The 21449-nt window shown below is 36.1% G+C and overlaps 2 protein-coding genes across 2 annotated transcripts; both read left to right on the top strand.

Moving 5' to 3' along the window:
* The first annotated feature begins 1311 nt into the window (after positions 1-1311).
* Positions 1312-12789, top strand: LOC129894186 (serine protease SPPA, chloroplastic). The gene is made up of 13 exons (XM_055969746.1): positions 1312-1900; positions 2791-2974; positions 4158-4295; positions 4675-4845; positions 4922-5025; positions 6351-6418; positions 6875-7041; positions 7842-7911; positions 8332-8486; positions 10593-10698; positions 11059-11146; positions 11236-11379; positions 12480-12789. The coding sequence occupies exons 1-13, from the start codon at positions 1421-1423 to the stop codon at positions 12708-12710; spliced, it is 2106 nt and encodes a 701-aa protein (XP_055825721.1). The 5' UTR covers positions 1312-1420; the 3' UTR covers positions 12711-12789.
* A 3964-nt stretch (positions 12790-16753) lies between these two features.
* Positions 16754-20821, top strand: LOC129895545 (pentatricopeptide repeat-containing protein At1g18485). The gene has a single exon (XM_055971270.1). It carries the CDS (start codon positions 16965-16967, stop codon positions 19632-19634), a length of 2670 nt encoding a protein of 889 aa, XP_055827245.1. The 5' UTR covers positions 16754-16964; the 3' UTR covers positions 19635-20821.
* Positions 20822-21449: the final 628 nt, after the last annotated feature.

The following is a 21449-nucleotide window of genomic DNA, read 5'->3' as shown; positions in this document are numbered from 1 at the left end:
AAAGTATTATTGGGGAAATGACCAGAAAGAACTTTAATATGTTACCTTTCCTTATAATTAAGTGTTGTCTTGTTGGAGTTATACAAGTTGTACTTGAAGAGAATAGTAGAAGAAAAGTATAATTGAGAGACCTTTTGTTAGTCTAAGATCAAAAGATTCAACTAAAGAAGAGGAAGCTAGAAAGAAGAAGGAAAATTTTGAAAAAAGAATTTGGTTGGAAAAGAAGACTCTTTGAATTACTTTTATTTTTGATTTGTTTTTAGGTTAAGTGCAAATGTATAAGACTATCTCCTATTTATACTTATTTATGAATGGTCCTAGAAATTCTTCTAAATTCATCTACAAGAAAATTCTAATAAATTTATCTTTTAGCAGACATCCTAGATTTCTTCAAAATAACTATTCTAGATACTATCCTACACTATTCTAGAAACTATCCTAGAAAAATCTATGGTATTTCAAAAATTAACTTTATCTTTTTCCACAATACTCTTGTATGGGTGAAATCTTTAGATGGAACGCATTCATCATTCCCTTTGTGGAAGCAAACGTGGATCGTTGGTAATCATGAATTTCGTGGTTGTAAATACATAGGATCATTCTATAATTAAAGAATAGGCTGTTATTATTATTGTTGTATTAGAACAATAAATATGTGTAAAATTATGTATATTTAAAAATTTATAATAACATGTGGAGTAATTGTAAATATTTATTTATAAAAAATAAATAAGTAGAAATATGGAGATATACGATTTGTGTGTGGCGTCTTAGATTATTTTTTTATTTTATTTATGAACTATAATTTACTCATTTGTTAAGATTATAAAAATTATAAATTTTTTGATATTCTTCATATATGATGGGATTTAAAAAAAATATTTAACTTCAAACCAACCTCAAACTTTTAACTTTCAAACTTAAACATAGTTTTTGATTTGTTTACGTTTCTGAGATATTTTCTTTTAAAAAAAATCTGCAAACTCCCTTATGCAAAGATTTTAAGAACTCCAGCGTCTACCTCAAACACTTTTTTTTTTTTAGTTTTTCACCGGTGTTCGGTATCCACATTAAAATTCGATTAAATTCAAATTCGTATCGAAAAATCTCACATTGAGAAATAAAACGTTCCCTAACAAAAATAATTTCATATTCAAAGAAATTCAAATCCAAAACCTCTCAATTAAAAATAAAAAAATATTTACCGCTCCATTACCATCCCGGTGGTTCCTCCTCAAACACTTTATTACTCCAAAGTCCATATGATACCGAAAGAAATAAAAGGTGTGTAGTAAAGTTGAAGACGACGTGGCGCTTATGGAACCGCGTTCCAAGACTCGGGCATTATTTTTTGAAGTCTGATTTCTCCATTTGAAATTCTGCCCGACGGAGTCCGAATGCGTAGGAAAATAGAGAGAGAATGGCGAAGCTTTTATCCACACCTCGTCTCACCCCCATTCACTTACGCAGAGTCACTTCCACTCTCTCCAAGCATTCTTCTTCTTCTTCTCCAATTCACCCTTCTCCCACTGTTTCCCCTTTTTCTCTTCACTCTAATCCTCTTTTCTTTTCCCTCTACACTACTCCTTTCCTCACCCTTCGCTCTATTGATAATCCTTGCAATACTCATCGAAATTTCTCCGTTTCAGCATTCGACACTAATAACGACGACGTATCATCATCTTCCAAAGATGAGACTAAGGATGAGCCTGTTGCTGAAATTAACGGCGATGATACTGCGAAAAGTTCTACCAAGGATGACCACTATCCGACCGGAGAATTTGAATTTGAGGAGTACGGTACTTGGAAGAGCTTCGTTGTGAAGTTCAGAATGCTCTTTGCCTTTCCTTGGGAGCGAGTCCGCAAGGGAAGTGTTCTCACCATGAAATTGCGCGGCCAGGTCAGTTCTAATTCCTTGAGAGCTATTTGATATCTTAATATACATAAGAATTTCAAGTAATCGTATAAACAATGTCGAATTCTGCGATATCCTATGTGCTATAAAAATAGTGTAGGGAAATTTATGAATAGAAGTATAAATCGTGCTTGGGACAAACTTTGCCCAACGTATCACGGAGTTAATAATGAGTTGTAGTAGTTTTTATACAATTGAATTTGCAATATGCAAGTATATAGGTGCTTTAGAACGAGGAGTGTCATTAACTTTAATTCTGGTGCTTCTGATCAGTATTTTTGGTAAGGTAATTTTAGTAATGAAGCATAATACTAAACATGTTTTATTTCTTTCCTTCGGTACCTCTCTACCTACATAAGTTAGGGATAAGGTTTGCATACACCCTACACTCCCTAGATATGCTGGGTATGTTATTGTTGAAGGCTTGAAGCATAGTTATAAATTAGTACGGTGCAGATACAAAATGCAGAAAAGCTGGGCAGGGATCCTATTATATCTGTAAGGAAGAGAAAAATCAGCATTAAACCAAAATCTTAAGTTCTGAATGCATCTATTGTTAATTAATACAATGCTTTCCTTGTTTCCGTTGAAACATCTATGGTTCCTCTCCAACCAAGCAGTCTACATAATGCAAAGAAGGATGGTCTTCCAAATCTTCTTCTGCTCATTCCCTGTCCGCTGGCTTTGCATCTGATCATTAAAAGGGTAAAATTATGATCAAATTACTAAGTGTAGCTAAATAGAGAGACAAAGAATGGGAAAGTTACACATTTATTGGCACATAATACTTTTTATTCTGCTAATTCTTATTTGGATATTTCTTCTCTGTTTAGTTGAAGTAGTTGAAACTCTTGTACTGTTTTGTGTCCTCTCAGATATCTGATCAGTTACAGAGCCGTTTCTCTTCAGGATTATCCCTACCTCAAATTTGTGAGAACCTTATGAAGGCCACTTATGATCCTCGAATCTCTGGTGTGTATCTCCACATTGAACCTTTAGGTTGTGGCTGGGGCAAAGTTGAAGAAATTCGGAGGCATATACTGGATTTCAGGAAATCAGGCAAGAATTCGTCTTTATACTTTTATGAAATGATGAAATTCAAAAAAGGTTCATGTGCTTGTCACTTGATTATAAATATAACATACTTAGGAAAGAGGAAAAGGATGACATTTGGTTATGTCTGTCTGCTTAAAGCTTGTAAGGGTTGAATTTGAACCAGGGAAGAAAAATATTTTGATCCAAGAAGGATTTATAAAAACAAGGACATAATGAATAGATGAAAGTATCCGTATATATAAGCCCTTTTGTACTTTAGGAACTTTTAGGTTGAGGGACTGGAGGGGAGATGATATTCTTAGCCCTCTTCGACGAAGACATTTAAATAAGATAAGTGAGTATTTGAGATCAATGCCAAAAGCTGTCATGAACTAATTTGAGAGGTGAAAGGAATTTTTATGTCCTTGAGAGTTGTTTTATCTGGACGCTGTCAGAACTATGTAAGATCAACATACTAGACTCTAGGTCTAGTACTCCTTTTTGTCTTGGCTCATTTCTTTGAGGAACAACAAAATCACACCCTTTCCCATCTTCTCTACGATTGAATGGAAAACTAACCATGTGTCTACTAGTCCTGATACCCATCTTATCCCTGTGCCAACTAGTCCCAATTCTTCAATGCATATGAATGACAAAATTTTGGCCCATTCTATACATCTCATATGTGATAAGTCTTCAAGTATGTCCAGCATCTTGGAGTATGTGCCTATTTCAGTGCTTCCTATGTTATGAAACTGGAATAATGCAATGTCTCAGTTGAGATGAATATTAGACTAAAAACTATCTTATGAGAAACCTTAACTTTAAAGACACGAGGAGAAACTATTAATCAATGCTTGACTGATTACAAGCAATGCTTAAAAAAAATAATCTCCCCTACCTTTCCATTATAAAATGCTTAAACAAAATGATCAATGTCACTACCTTATCATGTCTTGGGATTATAAGGCTATCTCTGTATATTGATCATCATGTTGTATTATTTTTCTCTGCAGTTGCATCTGAGGTAACTAATCACATAACAAATCTAAATTTCAAATGAGTATATGTTGTATAGACTGAAAGTTACTTGGATTAATTAAGCATTTTATGTTTAAGGAGTGCCATATGATATCCATTTTGCTTTAAAATCTAGAATTAGGAAAAAGAAAAGTAAAGAAGAACGTTAATCTTTGTCATTTTTCAGGTAAGTTCATTGTTGGCTATGCACCTGCTTGCGGTGAAAAGGAGTACTACATTGGCTGTGCTTGTCAAGAGCTTTATGCCCCTCCAAGTGCTTACTTTGCGTTGTATGGTTTAACAGTTCAAGCATCATTTTTGGGAGGTTAGTTCTTTAGCTCCCCAGCTGGAACAAAAAAAATCTTGGAGAGATAAGTTCCTCTTAATTTCTTAGATGTGCTAAATTCTGTTAGATCTTTGGATGTATGGATTGATGGTTACCTCTTTGGAATATTGAGTTGGTCAGCATTGCAATAATTGTTATTTTTTCATCAATTTATGTGAAAGTGCAAAAAGCAAAACCTATTTAAATTCGAAGTTGCTGGAATTTGCTAGCCAGTGTTACTGGGGTTTCGGAGTATGCGTGAATGCAGCCTGAATTGTTGAACAATGCTTCTTATTTATATATAGCTAGTTACAGAGTATATGTGATCTCAAATTGCTTATGATAACCCCTTAACTGCAGCAAATTTATTGCTCTGCAGGTGTCTTTGAGAAAGTTGGAATTGAGCCACAAGTGCAAAGAGTTGGTAAATATAAGAGTGCTGGAGATCAATTAATGCGTAAAAGTATATCTGATGAAAATCGGGAGATGTTAAATGCATTACTTGATAATATATATGGAAATTGGCTCGAAAGAGTTGCTCTTACTAAAGGTGACTTCAGATTTGAACTTCATACTGGAGATTTAAAGTTCAGTGGGAATTTTCATGATCTGATTTTCTTACTCAGGGAAGAAAAAAGAAGACATTGAACAGTTCGTTAATGATGGAGTTTACCAAGTTGAAAGGCTAAAGGAAGAAAGCTGGATAACAGACATAAAGTACGATGATGAGGTATAGTAAGTTGCTAGGTATCTTGAGGCATTACTTGAGAAACAGTTCTTTTATTATTTGAAAGTTCAACTGATTTATTAGCTGAATTCTTTTCCTTTTTTTTTTGGGTTTGGGGATGGGCTGGGGAAGGAGGGTTGCTTTTCAAATAAATTAGGATTGGTAATGGATTTACTTCTTTTTCAGGGAAAATCAATTCTTAAGAAATCATAAAGTAAAAGGATGTAGACATCTACTAGTATGTGCCATTTCATGTGACCATTCTGGTTTAGGTTCTAGGACGATTTTACCTCTCTCTTAATTAGAAATTAAATGAAGAATTGTGCTTTTGTATGTATGATATTATTCTTTTGTTCATGGAATGTTGAGATCCACTTTATATGACAGTATTATTTTTGTTGTGTAGTCAAACATCTTTTTCTTTGACCACAATTTTTGGATATATTTTTCGAATTTTTTGTTTATAAAAGTTGTACTCCCTCTGTCCCAAATTATGTGACACCCTTTCTTTTTTAGTTTGTTGCAAAACGAATGTCACATTTTTTTTTATATTTAGAAACAATTTATTAACTTTATAGATGATCTACAACCACACAAGTATCTAAGATTTGTTTTGGACCACAAATTTCAAAATTCTTATTTAATTTCTTAAACTCCGAGCCTAGTCAAATGTGCCATATAAATTGGAATGGAGGAAGTATATAATAGGTTTTATCTAGTTCCCAGTTGTTGCAAATTTAGTTTAAAAGTTCAAAAAATCAATGTGCGAATTGGGACCCTGCCAAAGTAGGTCTCCTGAACTGTTACTAGGAATGATGAAAGCGTGGGATTTAGCGAACTTTAATGAGTGGTGAACTTTATATACAAGAAAATGATAGCTGCACAGGCTATCATAATCTATGCACTCTTTTACAACCTTATGATGAGATACCCTTAGTATCCAATGTTTTTCACCTTTTCTCTTATCTTAATTTTAGCTTATGGATGAAATCTTGGAAATCATCTGAAGTTAAAAGATCCTTTTAATTATTAGACAGTCAGTATTTGTCAGACATCCTTATTGCAGATCTATAAGTGATTATATGGAGAGCAACTAAGTTGTATACTAGCATCTTTGCCTAGAAAACAAGATTGGCATGCATTGTTAATCCCTGGATTTTCTTAAAGTAAGCTTATATATTCTGCTTAATTTGTATCCGGCGAACTGGATTTAATCACTTCCGCATAAAAATGTTTAAATTGTTTTGTGAACTTGACATGCGCATAAGAACTTAACATCTTTTCCCCCATGGTTAATCGAAGGATCACTGATTTTTGCAACTCCTCAGGTGATGTCAATGTTGAAAGAGCGTTTGGAAATTCCGAAGGATAAAAATCTCCCTGAAGTTGATTACAGGTTCTCTTTTAGAATTTCAAGTCACCTGGATAATTTTTCTCAGGGTTTGTTTTTTTATTTTGCACCAATAGTTTTGTACAATCATTTTGTACATTGCTTTCCATGAGCAGATAATTGTTGATCTTAAGAGATATCTGGGACCAAACGAAGATGCATTATTTTGGAATTTGACCTTGCACTTCACTCTTATGCTTGGACTAATTTACGGCCCTGGAATTTTAAGAGAGTATCAAGACTAAGAAAAAATTGTTTTATGTAATTCTACAAAATATCCCAGGCGGCTAAAGGAAAGTGTAATAGTGTAATAACTTGTATCAGTTCGATTTTGAGATTTTGCCAACCATCAATTGTCGTGTATTTTAGTATCTTCTCTCCACATATTCTTTGTTTCAGCTGTTATGGACTATTTTCCTTTTGGATCTTTTAACATTTTGTGATTATTATATTCTGACACAGGAAGTATTCAAAAGTTAGGAGATGGACTCTCGGGCTAACAGGTTATAAAGACCAGATAGCTGTCATTCGAGCCTCCGGGAGTATTAGTCGCACACGCAGTCCATTTAGTTCACCTAGTTCAGGAATAATAGCAGAGAAGTTGATTGAGAAAATTCGTAGTGTACGAGGTATGAAGTGTCCTTATATGTGTACTTCATCAAGTGGTCAAAATATGTGAAAACAGTTGGTCATTATAAATCTTGATTAGCCATAAATCGTGAATACCAAGTTTTTTAGTCTCAGAAAGACACTTCACAGACACAAGGCATTATCTGCTCTGTGCAGTTCTGGAAACTTTGTTATTTACTTAGTTCTCTTTGGTATCTTTCCAACTCAGGTTATGGAAAGACTTGTATTGTTGAAAGGTTTTTGCTTAGTATGAAGGAGAAAGACTCTTGTGAAGACTGTGTCGCTGTTATGTTGCTAGAGATTTGATTGAATAAACAAAGTGCTACACTTCATATTCAATTTTTCTTCTTTTTCAGACTAATAGTAAAACTTAGAGATGGGAAGGCCAGCTTTGTAATTGGTAGTTGCAGGTTTATTTTTGCTGTCTAATGCATGAAGTGGCTATTAGCTAATAAGTTATGTTAGAAGAACAGTATGTAAATTTTTCAGGTAACTAGTGGGAGTTAATGAACAATTCAATAAGACTCGTGCATGTGCTGTTTCATTGGAGAAATTAGGGTGCAAGGTTTCCATATTCATCTCATTCCTTCTCTATCCTTTTTGAAAGGAGGGACTATCCATTGGTGAACTCTCATATTGCAGCATATTTGGATGCTTCCGTGTGTTGATTCTAAAATTGAATGGAGAAAAAAGCTTTTAATTGGTTTAGGTGGTCTCAGTGCTTATTTAGGCTTTTTCCTTTTGGTTGTCAATTTTTCTTCTTTATTTTGTTTTTCATGTGTGTGTCTATGCTGTGCAGAGTCGAAAAGGTTTAAAGCTGTCGTCCTTCGAATTGATAGTCCTGGAGGTGATGCTCTTGCTTCTGATTTGTAAGTCCTGTTATGTTATGGATCTTTCCTTTTTATGCACTATGTAAGAAGTCGCTTGGCTGTCTGAATTTTCTCTCCGTAACTTCTATGATCTTTGCATTTACATCTCTTTTTTCAGATATAGAGTCCTAACTACGTTTTAGGTAAAGTAAATCATAAAATCCTAATTGTTTTAGTTGATTGTCTTGTACAATGGAAATCTCAATTCTTATTTTCATTTAATCTCCTGTTTTGTGTGCTTCCACAATACTTTAGCTAAATCAGCTTGTGAAATAGGAATGTGATATTGTTCTTTTCCTGTCTTCAAAGCAGTCAATCTATTTTCCACATGTAAAAGTTTCTGTAGTGTAGACTCAGACCAACATTATTTATTTTTCGAACCAAATTCTATTTCTTTTATTAGGATGCTTTTCTCTACAGAATGTGGAGAGAAATCAGACTGCTGGCAGAATCTAAACCTGTTATAGCATCTATGGCTGATGTGGCAGCCAGTGGAGGATATTATATGGCAATGGCTGCACAAGCTATTGTGGCAGAGAACCTTACATTGACAGGCTCAATAGGTGTGGTGACAGGTAAATCTAGATACTACAACAAATTTTTGTCTTCTGTAAACTGTGATTGATTGGTACACAATTAAGGTGCTAATGTCAGACCTGGAATCATTTTCCAGAGCACCTTAGGCTTCATATGTGTGTTGTACTGTGCTGTAGTTCTTGTATTTTTGCATTAGCAAGATAATTTCTGCACAAGTGTTATCGGCTCCCTAAAGTTTGTACCTGATCAAGAGATACATTTGCATATCTTGACCCAAACATAATTCAGGAACTGAAATGTAGGTTAAATTTACCATCCAGTTGAAACAGCTCTCAACCACAGGAAAGTGTCACCTTGCTCTTCAGGAATGACCTGTGCTCTTCAGGAACTCCATTAATCCTAGTTGTTTTAGAAGAAAAATTGTAGAACTCAATTGGTTTCTGTGTAATTGATGCTGCTTTCATTGTCCGTAACTTTTTGGCCTCACAATTTGATTTTTGTTGATTATTCATCATTAGTTGGTCGGATTGCTTTTAGTTTGCCTGTGGGTTTTGGGATAAACTTTTGTGTTAGCAAAAGAAAAAAATGTAAAAAGTTAAATGTTTCACTTGTGTGTGGGCTGAGGATACATTTTATAAGGTGCAGAAGCGTGGATTGGTAATTAATTGATACAAATTTGTTTATTATCTCCAAATTGACGAAGGTTTCTACTCATGTTAGACCCAGTTGAACTATCCGCAATTTCATTTCTTTTAAAGGAAGATATTGAGGAAAAAACATTTGTATCTTGAATGGCAAGTAAATCCTTGTGTGATATAACTTTTTTGAAGACTTTGTGCTTGCTTTACTGGAATGCATAATGTGGTCTATGATTCCTTGCATAAATGGATCTTGTCTGATTCCAAAATCCTATACTATCTTCACCTGAGGATAAATCAAAATGTTCTCTTTTTTGAGTGCCATTCATTAAGGTATCAGTCCCAACTACAAAAATTTCAGAACACATGCTTCAACTGTATGTTCTTGTATCAGATTTGGTGCTCTTCGTAAGGCTGATTGTACTGGTATTTATTTTTACGCACTTCAGGTTATGCCATGGAACTGTATTGTGAGGTGCAAGATTCTTTTAATTTTACCAATAGTCACCCTTCTCAATTTATACCATATTTAGATCTATTTAGTACCAGCTCAAAATATATTGAAGTGTAACGAGATAGTTCTATATTGAATGGAATAACCGAATTTGTGCCAAGCTCTGGAATTGGAGAAGGTATTTGGAGGTAACTATAGAATTATATAATCATTCGGAAAGAGGCTATATTAATGCTTTGTCCATGTAATTAGCCTGATGTGGGAATTGAAGATTCGTTTCACAAAATAACATGTCTTTTCAAAAAATTAAAAAACATGACTAACAATTTAAGACGGAGGACTAACTGTATCTTACAGGTAGGTTATATAATTAGAAAAAGGTAGCTCAGAGGTTGAGCCCTTGCTTGTATCTCTTCACTAGGCCCTCCCCTTCCCTACTCCCAACACTGAAATTCACCCACCCACTTCCCATCTTTTATAACACCGGAATTTCATCTAAACATGTCATTCTCAGATTTTTTTCTGAACCATATTTGTCTTCACACTTCTGGATCAGAAGAGCTTGGACTGATATAAGTAAAATTGGGATGACAACTCTCTTTGGTGTGTGTGTGTATGAGTGAGTGAGTGTATGCCTGTCTGTCTTCCTGCATATAGGGAGATTGGATTGAGTTGATGTGTATCTTGATTAACCCTCTAAGATTTTGGTTTGTGGGAGAGGCAACTCTTCTGGTTTACTCCATCTTTAAGTCGCTCCATGTATTTGCTTTAATACGAGTGTCAATCCTTTATGGTTGCAGTTTTTCCATTTCGTTGGTTCGTCTGGGTTTTTTCCTTGCTATCTGCAGTGCCTGGAAGTCTGCCATTCTGCCGCTGCATGCCCCTTACATTTAGTTATTTGGGTCCTTAATATTCACAAAATTTACTTGTACGGGTTCTTCACAGTTCACATTGTGGAATTGACTTTATCAGCTAGCTATGCTATTTCACACATATGCCCAGGCAGACTTTTTGATCAGATTCAATATTTTAAAATTACATGTTTTTGACAGGAAAATTCAACTTGGGAAATTTATATGAAAAAATTGGCTTCAATAAGGAGACAATATCAAGGGGAAGATATGCAGAGCTTACTGTGGCTGAACAGCGATCATTCAGGTGAACTTTTTTCGTCTTCCTTGGGGTTATACATGTTGGATGGTCCTTTACACCTTGAAGGCTTGAACCCCATTATAAGAACATAACCTTAAGTCATGAATTTCATGTTACATCCTTCGGTTCTTACTGCTTTTGGGGTCTGTATAACAAGCTGAATTTTGATCTTAGAGACTAGCATAACTTCTGTACTTATGCCTAACACCAAAATCAGTACTTCCAGTTCTACTATTGCATCCACTTGGTTCTCGCTTTGTGGCTTTTGAACTTAGCTGTTTTAATTGCCTACAAATGAAAATCCAAATATTGGATTTTAGCTCGTCTTTTGATTTAGTATTTTCTCAGATAGAACTTCATCTGTAGGCCTGAGGAAGCAGAACTGTTTGCCAAATCTGCACAGCATGCATATACCCAATTCCGAGACAAGGCTGCCCTTTCAAGATCAATGACGGTATGGTAATGGTAAAGAAAACAGCTTAGGATAAAACAGTCGTTACTTTATTTATCAGTTGATTGAAAATACCAAGCACTGCATTTTAGTTGGATAAAATGGAGGAGGTTGCACAAGGGAGAGTCTGGACTGGAAAGGATGCTCTTTCACGAGGTCTAGTTGATGCTGTCGGTGGTCTCTCTCGTGCTGTAGCAATTGCAAAACAGAAGGCCAATATACCTCAGGATAGACAGGTGCGTCATAAGTAAATCTATTTTTGCTGTTAAAACAGCCATTTCAGTATGAGCACATAGATTGTAGTGCTGTGCAGGCTGAAGCATGATTGTCAAGTCTGTATATCAGTTTATGCATTGGATCTTTGTCAATTGTTATTCTAGTGAAATTTTGGAACTCCTTGGGAACCTCATGATCTGAATCTCTTGATCTTCCAAGAGAGAGCTGGTGAATTTCCTGCCAAAACCAGGTTCTAGATAATCTCAGTTGCATCTGTCATCAATTAAAAAAATAGAAAGATGAGGAAGTTGCCACAACTTTTGAGATATAATGAAGTGAGATATGTAGTCAAAGGAGAATGCCTGAGAAAATTACATCCTAGGAATAGTCTGCTCTCTACTTCCTTTTTTAGAAATTATAAAAAATTAAAAAAAAAAAGGAAGTTGAGAGTGGACCACTCATGACTTTACTGCAAGATACTTCAATATGTGCTGCGGTCAAGCAGCAGATTTAGCTTTGTTCTTGTACACTCTAGGCCATCTTTAAATGTTGTCAAAATTGTAATGGGTTAAGGATAGAGATATATTTTGGAAATCTAAACAATAGTTGTGGATTTCACTGGGTATGTTATTATTGTAAACAACAGTTTTTTTTTTCCTTTATCTTTTGCTTTTGATAGACACAACCTGTGGATGTAGGAAATGTTGTAAATTTTTGGATACCAGCTTTAAGCTGATGATTGATATACAAAATGTTACCTTTATCAAAATAAAAATCTAAACAATAGTTTTTGTTTTCATAGTCAGATGTGAACCATTATGGTACTCATCCTAGGGTCTTTTATTCAGAAAAAAGAAATGCATGATGATGTTTGATGCCCAACTAGTTTAGTGGAAATAATACCTAACAAACCTTGGTAGCAGCTTTCTATTATTGGTTACTGAAAAAGTAGTCAGAGGCGATAAAGTTTGATTTGATGAGCAAAAATACCGTTGAAACCATATATCGAGTTAATTCCTCCTTTTTTTGTTTGTATGTTCATCTCTTTCTCTATATTTTTGAAGGGGTTTGTATTGGAGATAAATCTCTCGGTCTTCCTAATAAGTTGTTAAAACTGCAGGTTTCTGTTGTTGAGCTGTCAAGGCCATCCGCGTCCCTACCGGAAGTTTTAAGTGGCATAGGAAGCTCTTTAGCCGGAGCAGATAGAATGTTAAAAGAGTTGCTAAATGATGTGGCATCATCTGATGGGATCCAAGCTCGTATGGATGGGGTCATGCTTGAGAAACTAGGAGGAGCTGCTTACACCAATCCCCTGTTTATGTTGATAAAAGATTGCCTCAGTTCCTTCTAAAGTCGAAGGCTGTATGCTGTTGTATCAGAAATATCTCATTTTATTACTTGCTCAAGCAAAACGTTCATACAAGGATCTTACATTTTGTTGCGGATGCAGAATTCTGTTTGTTTACTTAAGGACATTGGTGTTCCGCTTCCAACTCACAAAAGCAAAAAATCAGGTACTAACCTGTTATCCTTGTATTCAGTATAGAACTTTCGATATGTTTTAGTTTTAAGGCTTGGGTTGGTGAGTAAGTGAAACAAATGGATAGGTGGTAAAAAATAGATTAAATTTCCTCAAAGAGATTACTTAAAGTTGATAGTGCTAAAAATATATTTGGTACTACCAATACTTGTAAAAATTATTTGATTCATTAAATTAAATTACAGTGGTTGCAGGTTGGTATATATGAGCTCTTGATGATTTGAATTCAGGATGACGGGTTTCTGGGTTTCAAATTGCTTATCTCAACAAGGGTATGGAGATACCACACAAATCGGTATCTTGACATCTGTTATATATAACTACTGTAACTTTGAAACAATTCTACTTTGCACTTCCGTATGATTCATTCTGTCTGAACATACATATCCGTGGTGCCAACGGCCATTTATAAAATACAGATTTACAGTTTAGAAGTGGAACATTCTCATGATCTCTTTCTCCAACTCCTTTCTTTTGGTAAATGCAGTAGAAGAACTGTTGTTACTTCAAGGCTCAAGCTTTGTGCATACAGCCATACAGGTAGAGCTCGGTCTTATTTTTGGGGGGTCTTGGTACCCTCATGGGGCTCGACAAAATTCAAATTTGCGATCGGAAGTCCCACATTGGGGGATAAAATGCTCTTTAATAAAATAAAAGGTGACTCCTTACTCAGGATGAAATTCACTTACAACTCCACGACAACCCTTGTAGGTGGTAAAACTCGGTTTTATGATGTAACAAGTTGAGTACCAACTCTAGCACAGCTTTATGAATTAATTGAAACTAGAAAGCTATCATAAGACGAAAGAGAACCATTCTCCCACTTCCCGCTTCATAATGAACCAAAAAAAAAAAGAATCCGCAACCACTACCTAGGGGCATGCTCACTCTCTTTCCTGTGACTAAACACGTTATATGTTTTCAGCAGTAGTCTACTGCTTTCGAGGAGCAATGTGAAAATAACTTTAGTGTGTTCTTTGGTCATGGTATATGGTTATCAGAGGAACAATATAGGAGAGGTAGTTTGATATTTAGGCAGGTATCTAGTTATAGCTTCATCAGTTTATTTCGTAGAAGAATATGGGTAATCAATTGTGGTTGCTTTCTCCACCTAATATTACTGCATGCTTATGAAGCAAAGAGCACACCAGATCCGGAAGTCACAGGGTTAATGTGCTATATCACGTTGTGACTTCAATCCGGATCCTTGACTTTACAATGCCGTTTCTCTGCAACTTTTTTTTGTGTGAATTAGGATTTTGTGAATCGTGGGGAAGGAGAGACATAAGATGAGAGATAGTATTTGGTTGAATTGGAAGTACAACAACTTATTTTATCCTTGTTAAATTCACTTTCTTAGACGGTAAGAGAGTTTTTGGTTTAATTGGAGTACAATTTATTTGATCCCTTCTCTCGTCCACTGAGATTTGCCGAGTAGAGTTAATTGGTACTATACTAGTATGAAGTAGGAGTCGGTTGGTTGGTCGGTCAAGACATTATTATCTCAATATAAAAAGAGGAAGTGGGTGTGGGTTTTCATTTAGTAGTCATCTCTTCTTAAGGTTGAAAGGGCAAAAAGATGATTATTAATGAGTTTCTTCTTAATTTGTAGAATGAGACTAGTGAATCTGAGTTATTGCTTGCGATAACCCTAGACTGGTGGAGGGTGCATAGCAGTTTAGATTGCGGTACTACTGACCACTAAACCAAACCTAAGAGAAGAATAAGAAGAATTGAAAACCAGGCCTTATGTCACAGTTCGTTAGCTTGCGAGCTAAACATTTCGCACAAGAAGACAAGCTGCAGATATCCATTTGGAATATCTCGCTAGGATTCCAGATTTCAGTTTCATTTGTCACTACGTTTTAAGCTTCTCTATACTAGGGCATTGGACATAAAAAAAAAAATGATATTTGAAAGGGAAAAAAAACTAAAAAATAGGAATTGAATTGTATTTGGAAATGCATTTAACTTGAAAAACGGTTTGAAATTTTGGTGAGTAGAAAAATATTCACGTGAAAACTGGTGAAAACCACATTTTCAAACTGGAAATTTGTTTAATCGAAAGTTGTTTCGTGTGACAGATGAGGTGACTACTTATTTACTCCATAGTTAACAATAAATTGAGTGACTGTGTCCACTATGTTTTTGGTAGTAACTGCTACTACTTTTGGTTTTGGATCTTCCAAATCAATCCCGCGGGAGATCTTGACCCATTTTTTTCTAATCCTTCGAGAAAAAGATTCATCATCTTCATTTTTTTTAAAAAGGAGGTAGACCATGTTGAGATGATGACGTTGTTAACTATGCTGACATTTACTGTATTACTATTTACTTTAAGCAATCACCTACATTCGGAATATTTGATAGGGAAGTGAAGCCATTGTTTCTATCACTAGTAGTTTGTCCTGCAGCAGCTAAGCGGGTAATAAATTATGTTCTATATATCGATGATTGCCACTGCATCATTTTTGGAGTTTTGTTAGCCGGCTTTTCACGGGAAAAGTTGGAAAAGCCAAAACAGACTTGTCTTTTGCTGCTCAGTGCTGACTGTAATCTGTATAAATAACACGCGGCTCGCCAATTTTCCTCTTTCAAGGCACGGAACATATATAATGGAGCTCCCAAGTAATACTACAGTAATGTCACCCAACTCACCTAGTACTGTAGGTTTATCCCTTGAATCCGCTAACACGGTGACACAACAGCAGAGCTCCTGGAAGTGGAAGAGAGTAGCCCTGTAGTTGAAGTTGCTGGAACCAATAATTTCGATTGGTCTACGCTTGTCATGGCATTCTGTTTAACATCAGGGGTTGAGGTAGCTCTGTACTCTCTACAAACTGGAAATTCGCTTCCTTTGTGTTTCCAATTGTTGTCATTTGCTATTTTACTTGCTTTCGCGTTACTCTTCGTGGGAAGATTTATAAAGTGCAATTACCCGGCTGAATCCGAATTCCTGGAGCGGGCAGGTATTTTATTTGCGACTACGGCATTCTACCTTGTCATGACAATGCCCTTCTCTCTATTTCTCAAAGGTTGTTCTTGGGGCGTCTATCTCTTCTCCTTGTTTGCTATTGCTATCTGCAACCGTTCCTAATGCGCTCTACTCAATGACACCTCAATTAATAGTGTTATTTATCGTTCTCATAAGTTATTTCTAACATTTAATTAACATGTCAGCAAATATTATCTCCCTCGCTTGTTTTTTTTAAAACTCGAGGAAAATTCGCAGCCTCTGCCCTTCGGGTGAGCACGCTGGGTAAATCCCTCACTATGCAATCGCTCGTAAACCACATGGGAGATGTAAAATGCATTAGGTAAACTTCATGCGACGAGCTAAAGAAGGCAGTAGGAGGGTTCGAAACCGCGACGTCCACTTTGGAAGTCTCCCTCAAACCAACTCAACCACACCCGAAGGTGCTCTCCCTCGCGTTTTAAAAGTTCATTTATCATCTTTGCTTTTCGGCTACCACTTTTATCATGTATGTAAACTTCTTAAAATTAAAAGTTCCTTTTTTGTATTTATATATATTATAACTAAAAAAAATTCAGTCCAAGTTGATTGGCCTCTCGGTGGAATATTCTTTTATGGTTCAACAAGCACAATTTAATTTGAAGCGTAGAGTTTTTTTTAATATTGGTTGACTTCAATATAATTAGTATGCATAAGAATGGCAATAATATCAATAATAAAATATCTAATAAAATTCAATAAGTAAGATGTGAAGGTGACGCGCACGAGATTATATTTTTCAATAGCCACGGCTATGAACCCTTTCCAAAAAGAAAAAAGTGAAAAACTTCACCTTGGTTAAAAACTTTCGATTCAATATGAAAACTGATGGAAAGAAAATAACACTCTCCTCGAAAAAATCTGTTGAATACTATAGTTTTGATTAAGATTTTTTTTATTATGTGTTTAAATAAAAATGGCATTATAATGACACACTATCTCACTTTGGGATTGACGTTTGCAAAATTAAATTCGAATTGGATAAGGGATGCGAAGGCCACCATATATTCTTCGCCGCTGGTACCCGTGGGTAGCCTTGCTATGTATGTTTGATGTTCAAGCTGGCGAGCTTCCCCACGGTTCCGGCTCCGTCTCAGGCGCCGGCGCCGATATACAACTTCCGCCACCAGCCCCAACTTCAAACCGTCAAATTTAGTCCAAAACCCAACAAATTAGGCTCGTTTGCGACTACCTCCGTTCCAAAATCGGCAGGTTCAGTTTGCACCCCAACACCTGAGGAAGATTCTATAACTGTAAGACCCACTTTGAAGAATCAGATCAAGAAACCATTAACACTATCCGAAAAGATTACGCAACTGTGCGAATCCAAAAGTTCGTCGGAAGTTTTCCGTACATTTCAAGAATACCTCGACAACGCCCTTTACCACTCGTCTGAAAAATCCGAGGCCTTAGGCGTCCTCTTACAGGCCTGTGGTAAACAAAAGGACATTCAAACGGGTCGTAAAGTCCATGAAATGGTTACTAAGTCGACCCGATTAAAAGATGACGATATACTCTGTACGCGGCTCATCACAATGTACTCGATGTGCGGGTATCCTTCCGATTCTTGCTCTGTTTTCCATCAATTACGAAGCAAAAAACTGTACCAATGGAATGTTCTTATGAGTGGGTACACAAAGAATGAGCGTTGGTTTGATGTTATTTGTTTGTTTATTGAGCTGATGACTTCAACCCAGGAAAGGCCAGACAATTTTACCTTTCCTTGTGTTATTAAAGCTTGTGGAGGGGTTCTTGATGTGGGTTTGGGGGAAGCTATTCATGGGATGGCATCAAAGATGGGTTTGGTTAGCGATGTCTTTGTAAGCAATGCGTTAATTTTCATGTATGGGAAGTTTGGTCTTGTTGAGGAAGCTATAAAAGTGTTTAAGCATATGCCTGAGAGGAATTTGGTTTCGTGGAACTCAATGATTTCTGGGTTCTCAGCAAATGGATATATTGAACAAAGTTTTGATCTTTTCAGGAATATATTTACAGGGGATGAGGCTCTCGTTCCAGACACAACTACTATGGTTATTATGCTGCCAATATGTGCAGCTGAAGAGGAAGTGGAATTCGGGAAGATTATTCATGGTTTAGCTGTAAAGCTAGGATTGGCTAATGCGTTAACAGTGAATAATTCACTAGTGGATATGTATTGCAAAGTTGGGTACTTTGCTGATGCACAGATTCTGTTTGAGAAATATGAGAGCAAAAATGTAGTTTCTTGGAACTCGATTATCAGGGGTTATTCAGGTGGAGGAGATGTTAGAGGAACATTTCATCTTACAAGAAGGATGCAAAGTACCAGTGAGTATGTGAAGGCGAATGAGGTCACCCTATTGAATGTTTTGCCCGTGTGCCTTGAGGAGTCAGAGCAGTTGATAGTGAAAGAATTGCACGGTTACTCGCTTAGAAATGGTCTTGAATTCCATCAGTTGTTAACAAATGCTTTTATAGCTGCCTATGCAAAGTGTGGATTGCACAAATATGCTGAGCTTGTATTTTATGGAGTGGCGAATAAGACAGTAAGCTCTTGGAATGCACTGATAAGTGGCTGTGCTCAGAATGAGGATCCATCCAAGGCTTTGACTCTCTCCTCTGAAATGATGGATTCTGGCCTGCTTCCTGACTGGTTTACTATTGGTAGCCTTCTGCTTGCTTGTTCCCACTTAAAACTGCTACATTGTGGTACACTAATTCACAGTTTAGTGCTTAGAAATGGTCTAGAAACAGATATGTCTACACGGGTCTCCCTAATCTCATTTTATATGAATTGTGGAAAACCAGATATGGCACAATGTCTGTTTGACAGGATAGAAGATAAAAATGTGGTATCCTGGAACGTGATGATAGCTGGTTATTTGCAGAATGCAGTACCAAATAAAGCCTTTTGTCTGTTTCGTGATATGGTATCTCATAGATACCAACCTGATGAAATTTCTGTTACAAGTGTATTAGGGGCTTGTTCAACATTGTCTGCTATCAGGCTGGGGAAAGAAGTTCATTGCTTTGCATTAAAAATTAACCTTATAGAGGATAGTTTTGTCCATTGCTCAATCATAGACATGTATGCAAAATCTGGATTCATAGGAATGTCCAAGTATGTTTTTGATCATATTCTGCTCAAAGATATTGCATCATGGACAGCTATGATTACTGGATATGCAGTTCATGGACTTGGAATGGAGGCCATCGAGCTATTTCAGGAAATGCAAAAATTGGGCTTCAACCCTGCCAGCTTGACATATGTCTCTATTTTAATGGCGTGTAACCATGCCGGGCTCATTGAAGAAGGTCAACAATATGTTAGAGAGATGCAGATCTTGCATGGTCTAAAACCAGAATTGGAGCATTATGCATGCGTGATTGACATGCTGGCTCGTGCTGGACAGTTTGATGATGCCTTAAATCTCATGGCTGAGATGCCTATGCAGCCAGATACTCAAATTTGGTGTTCGTTGCTCAATTCCTGTATAGTTCACGCCCAGTTAAATCTTGGGAAGAAATGTTCTAAGAAGTTACTGGAATTAGAGCCAAAAAGAGCAGAAATTTATGTTCTAGTATCCAATTTTTTTGCCAGATATGGGGACTGGGATTCTGTTAGACAATTGAGGCAAAAGATGAAGGAATTAGGCTTGCAAAAAGAAATTGGTTGCAGTCAGATTGAAATAGGAGGAAAAAGCTATAACTTTGCTGTTGGCAATATGCTTTCCAAGCCGTAAGAGCTCTAGTGAAGATTGATATGACCAAAAGGAAACAAGTGAATTGGTTAGTACCCGAGATGATTTGGTGCTTCAGCATTTGAACGGAGAGGAACAAAGAATAAAATTGAGGCAGCTAGCTACAAGAAACTGTTTAGAATCACTTGTGACTTGACTCACGTTCTTCTTGTTGATGACTCAAAATCTTTCCTCTAGGAAAGCACTTCACAAATTACCGTAATATGCTTCAAGTTAGTGCACGCAATGATTGTTAGGGAGATTATCACAAGGATTAGAATAAGAGGCACTCTCTCACACTTTTGAAGATGGTTCCTCTGGATACCTCTATGAGTCGATTTGAGAGGGAGAGTGCCTCTTATCCAAGCCCTTTGGATACCTGTACGAGTCGATTTGAGAGAGAGAGTGCCTCTTATTCCTTGTTAGCAATGGGTGCTTGATTTCAAGAATGACTCCTCCAGCGAATATGTTCAAGTTTTCAAAGAATCATTTGAAGAGCAATGTGGCAGAAGATGTTCTAAAACAAAAGTTCAGTATGTAATTTCAGTTCTCAAAAAAAGATGAGAACGACAAGGTTGATACTCCAAGAGCCAAGAATTCCATGGTAATCTTATTCAACCTCGATACTACTACCTAGAGTATTTAGGCTTCTCGGGTCAGAGCTTAAGCTAGTGATGCTTTTGGCTACTAGACTTTCCCCATGTGCAATATTCGGGTTTTTTCACCTATCTCCCTCTATGCTTTGCCGTAGTTATTCTTCTGGCATTATTTCGACAAAAAAAAAAGAGATTCCTCTGGCATTATGACCTTTACCACAGCAATGTTGTCCTCTGGAATTATGATGTTGTCCCCTTGGTTGGTGCTTCTTAGTATTTTGTTGTTCATATGTCAAACTTTGTCTTGTTAGGTGTAAATAGAAAGTGGAATTAAATATGGGGGGATAAGGGAGTTGTTTTCATTGTTTATCAAAGGGGGAGTTGGATACTTCTCCCACCTCAGCTTTTCGATCTTTTCTAGAACTTGACGTAAATAAGGAAGTATTATTACTTTTACTCTTCTTCGACCATACCAAACAACTAGAAGTTAATCTGTTTCAATTTGTTTGTGTTCCTTCTCTTTTATCAACAATCAATTTGTATTCTTGTATCCAAAAGTCACAACCAGTTGCCGCGATGAGTGTATTCAACAAATATTATATGTGTTGCCACAATTAGGTTGAGCGAATAGATACAATGTATCTAAAAAAAGTTGTATGTGTTGATGCAATTGAGGATGAGCTAACAAATATAACTACAAATCGTAATTAGGCAAATTATGACTATAGTTATTTATAAAACTTCCTCTTTGTTTTGTTTTTGTTGATGGTAATAGTTACCTTGTTACCAAAATAGTATAGCTAATAAAAGATTACTAAATGTTAATACTTTTTGGAATGTGGTCAAGGTATTCAGATAAATAATCGAATGCTATTAAAAAACATGCAATGTATTTATTATTTTACTAGAGTTGAATTATCTAAGTATATGATATCATTTTGACATCTTTTTATGGAAAAATAGTCTAATGAATTCTTGTATTTGTCTGAGTTTGTATTATGAATTCTTTTACTTAACTAGATCCTTAAATTCAATAATACACCATATATGAAGAAGAAAAAAAACGGTGGATTCATTCCGTCGTCTTGCTAATTTGTTATTTGGTAACTGTTGAGCGGGCACTTGGTATTATTTCACGTTTTCTGAATTCAAGAACGCAAAGTTCCCTTCCTATTATGTTAAAAAATTAGGGTAATATACGTGTATACTTCATTTTTTTTTA

The sequence above is a fragment of the Solanum dulcamara genome, chromosome 7, assembly GCF_947179165.1.
Source record: "Solanum dulcamara chromosome 7, daSolDulc1.2, whole genome shotgun sequence".
Lineage (NCBI taxonomy): Eukaryota > Viridiplantae > Streptophyta > Magnoliopsida > Solanales > Solanaceae > Solanum > Solanum dulcamara.
This window is presented reverse-complemented; position numbering and strand designations above follow the sequence as displayed.

Bases quoted from the DNA above. Each gene is read 5' to 3' on its own strand.
- LOC129894186 (XM_055969746.1), top strand. From the start codon at position 1,421: ATGGCGAAGCTTTTATCCACACCTCGTCTCACCCCCATTCACTTACGC. The intron at 5,026-6,350 runs GTATAGTAAGTT...GCAACTCCTCAG, and splicing joins ACATAAAGTACGATGATGAG to GTGATGTCAATGTTGAAAGA. The intron at 11,380-12,479 runs GTGCGTCATAAG...TTAAAACTGCAG, and splicing joins ATATACCTCAGGATAGACAG to GTTTCTGTTGTTGAGCTGTC.
- LOC129895545 (XM_055971270.1), top strand. From the start codon at position 16,965: ATGTTCAAGCTGGCGAGCTTCCCCACGGTTCCGGCTCCGTCTCAGGCG.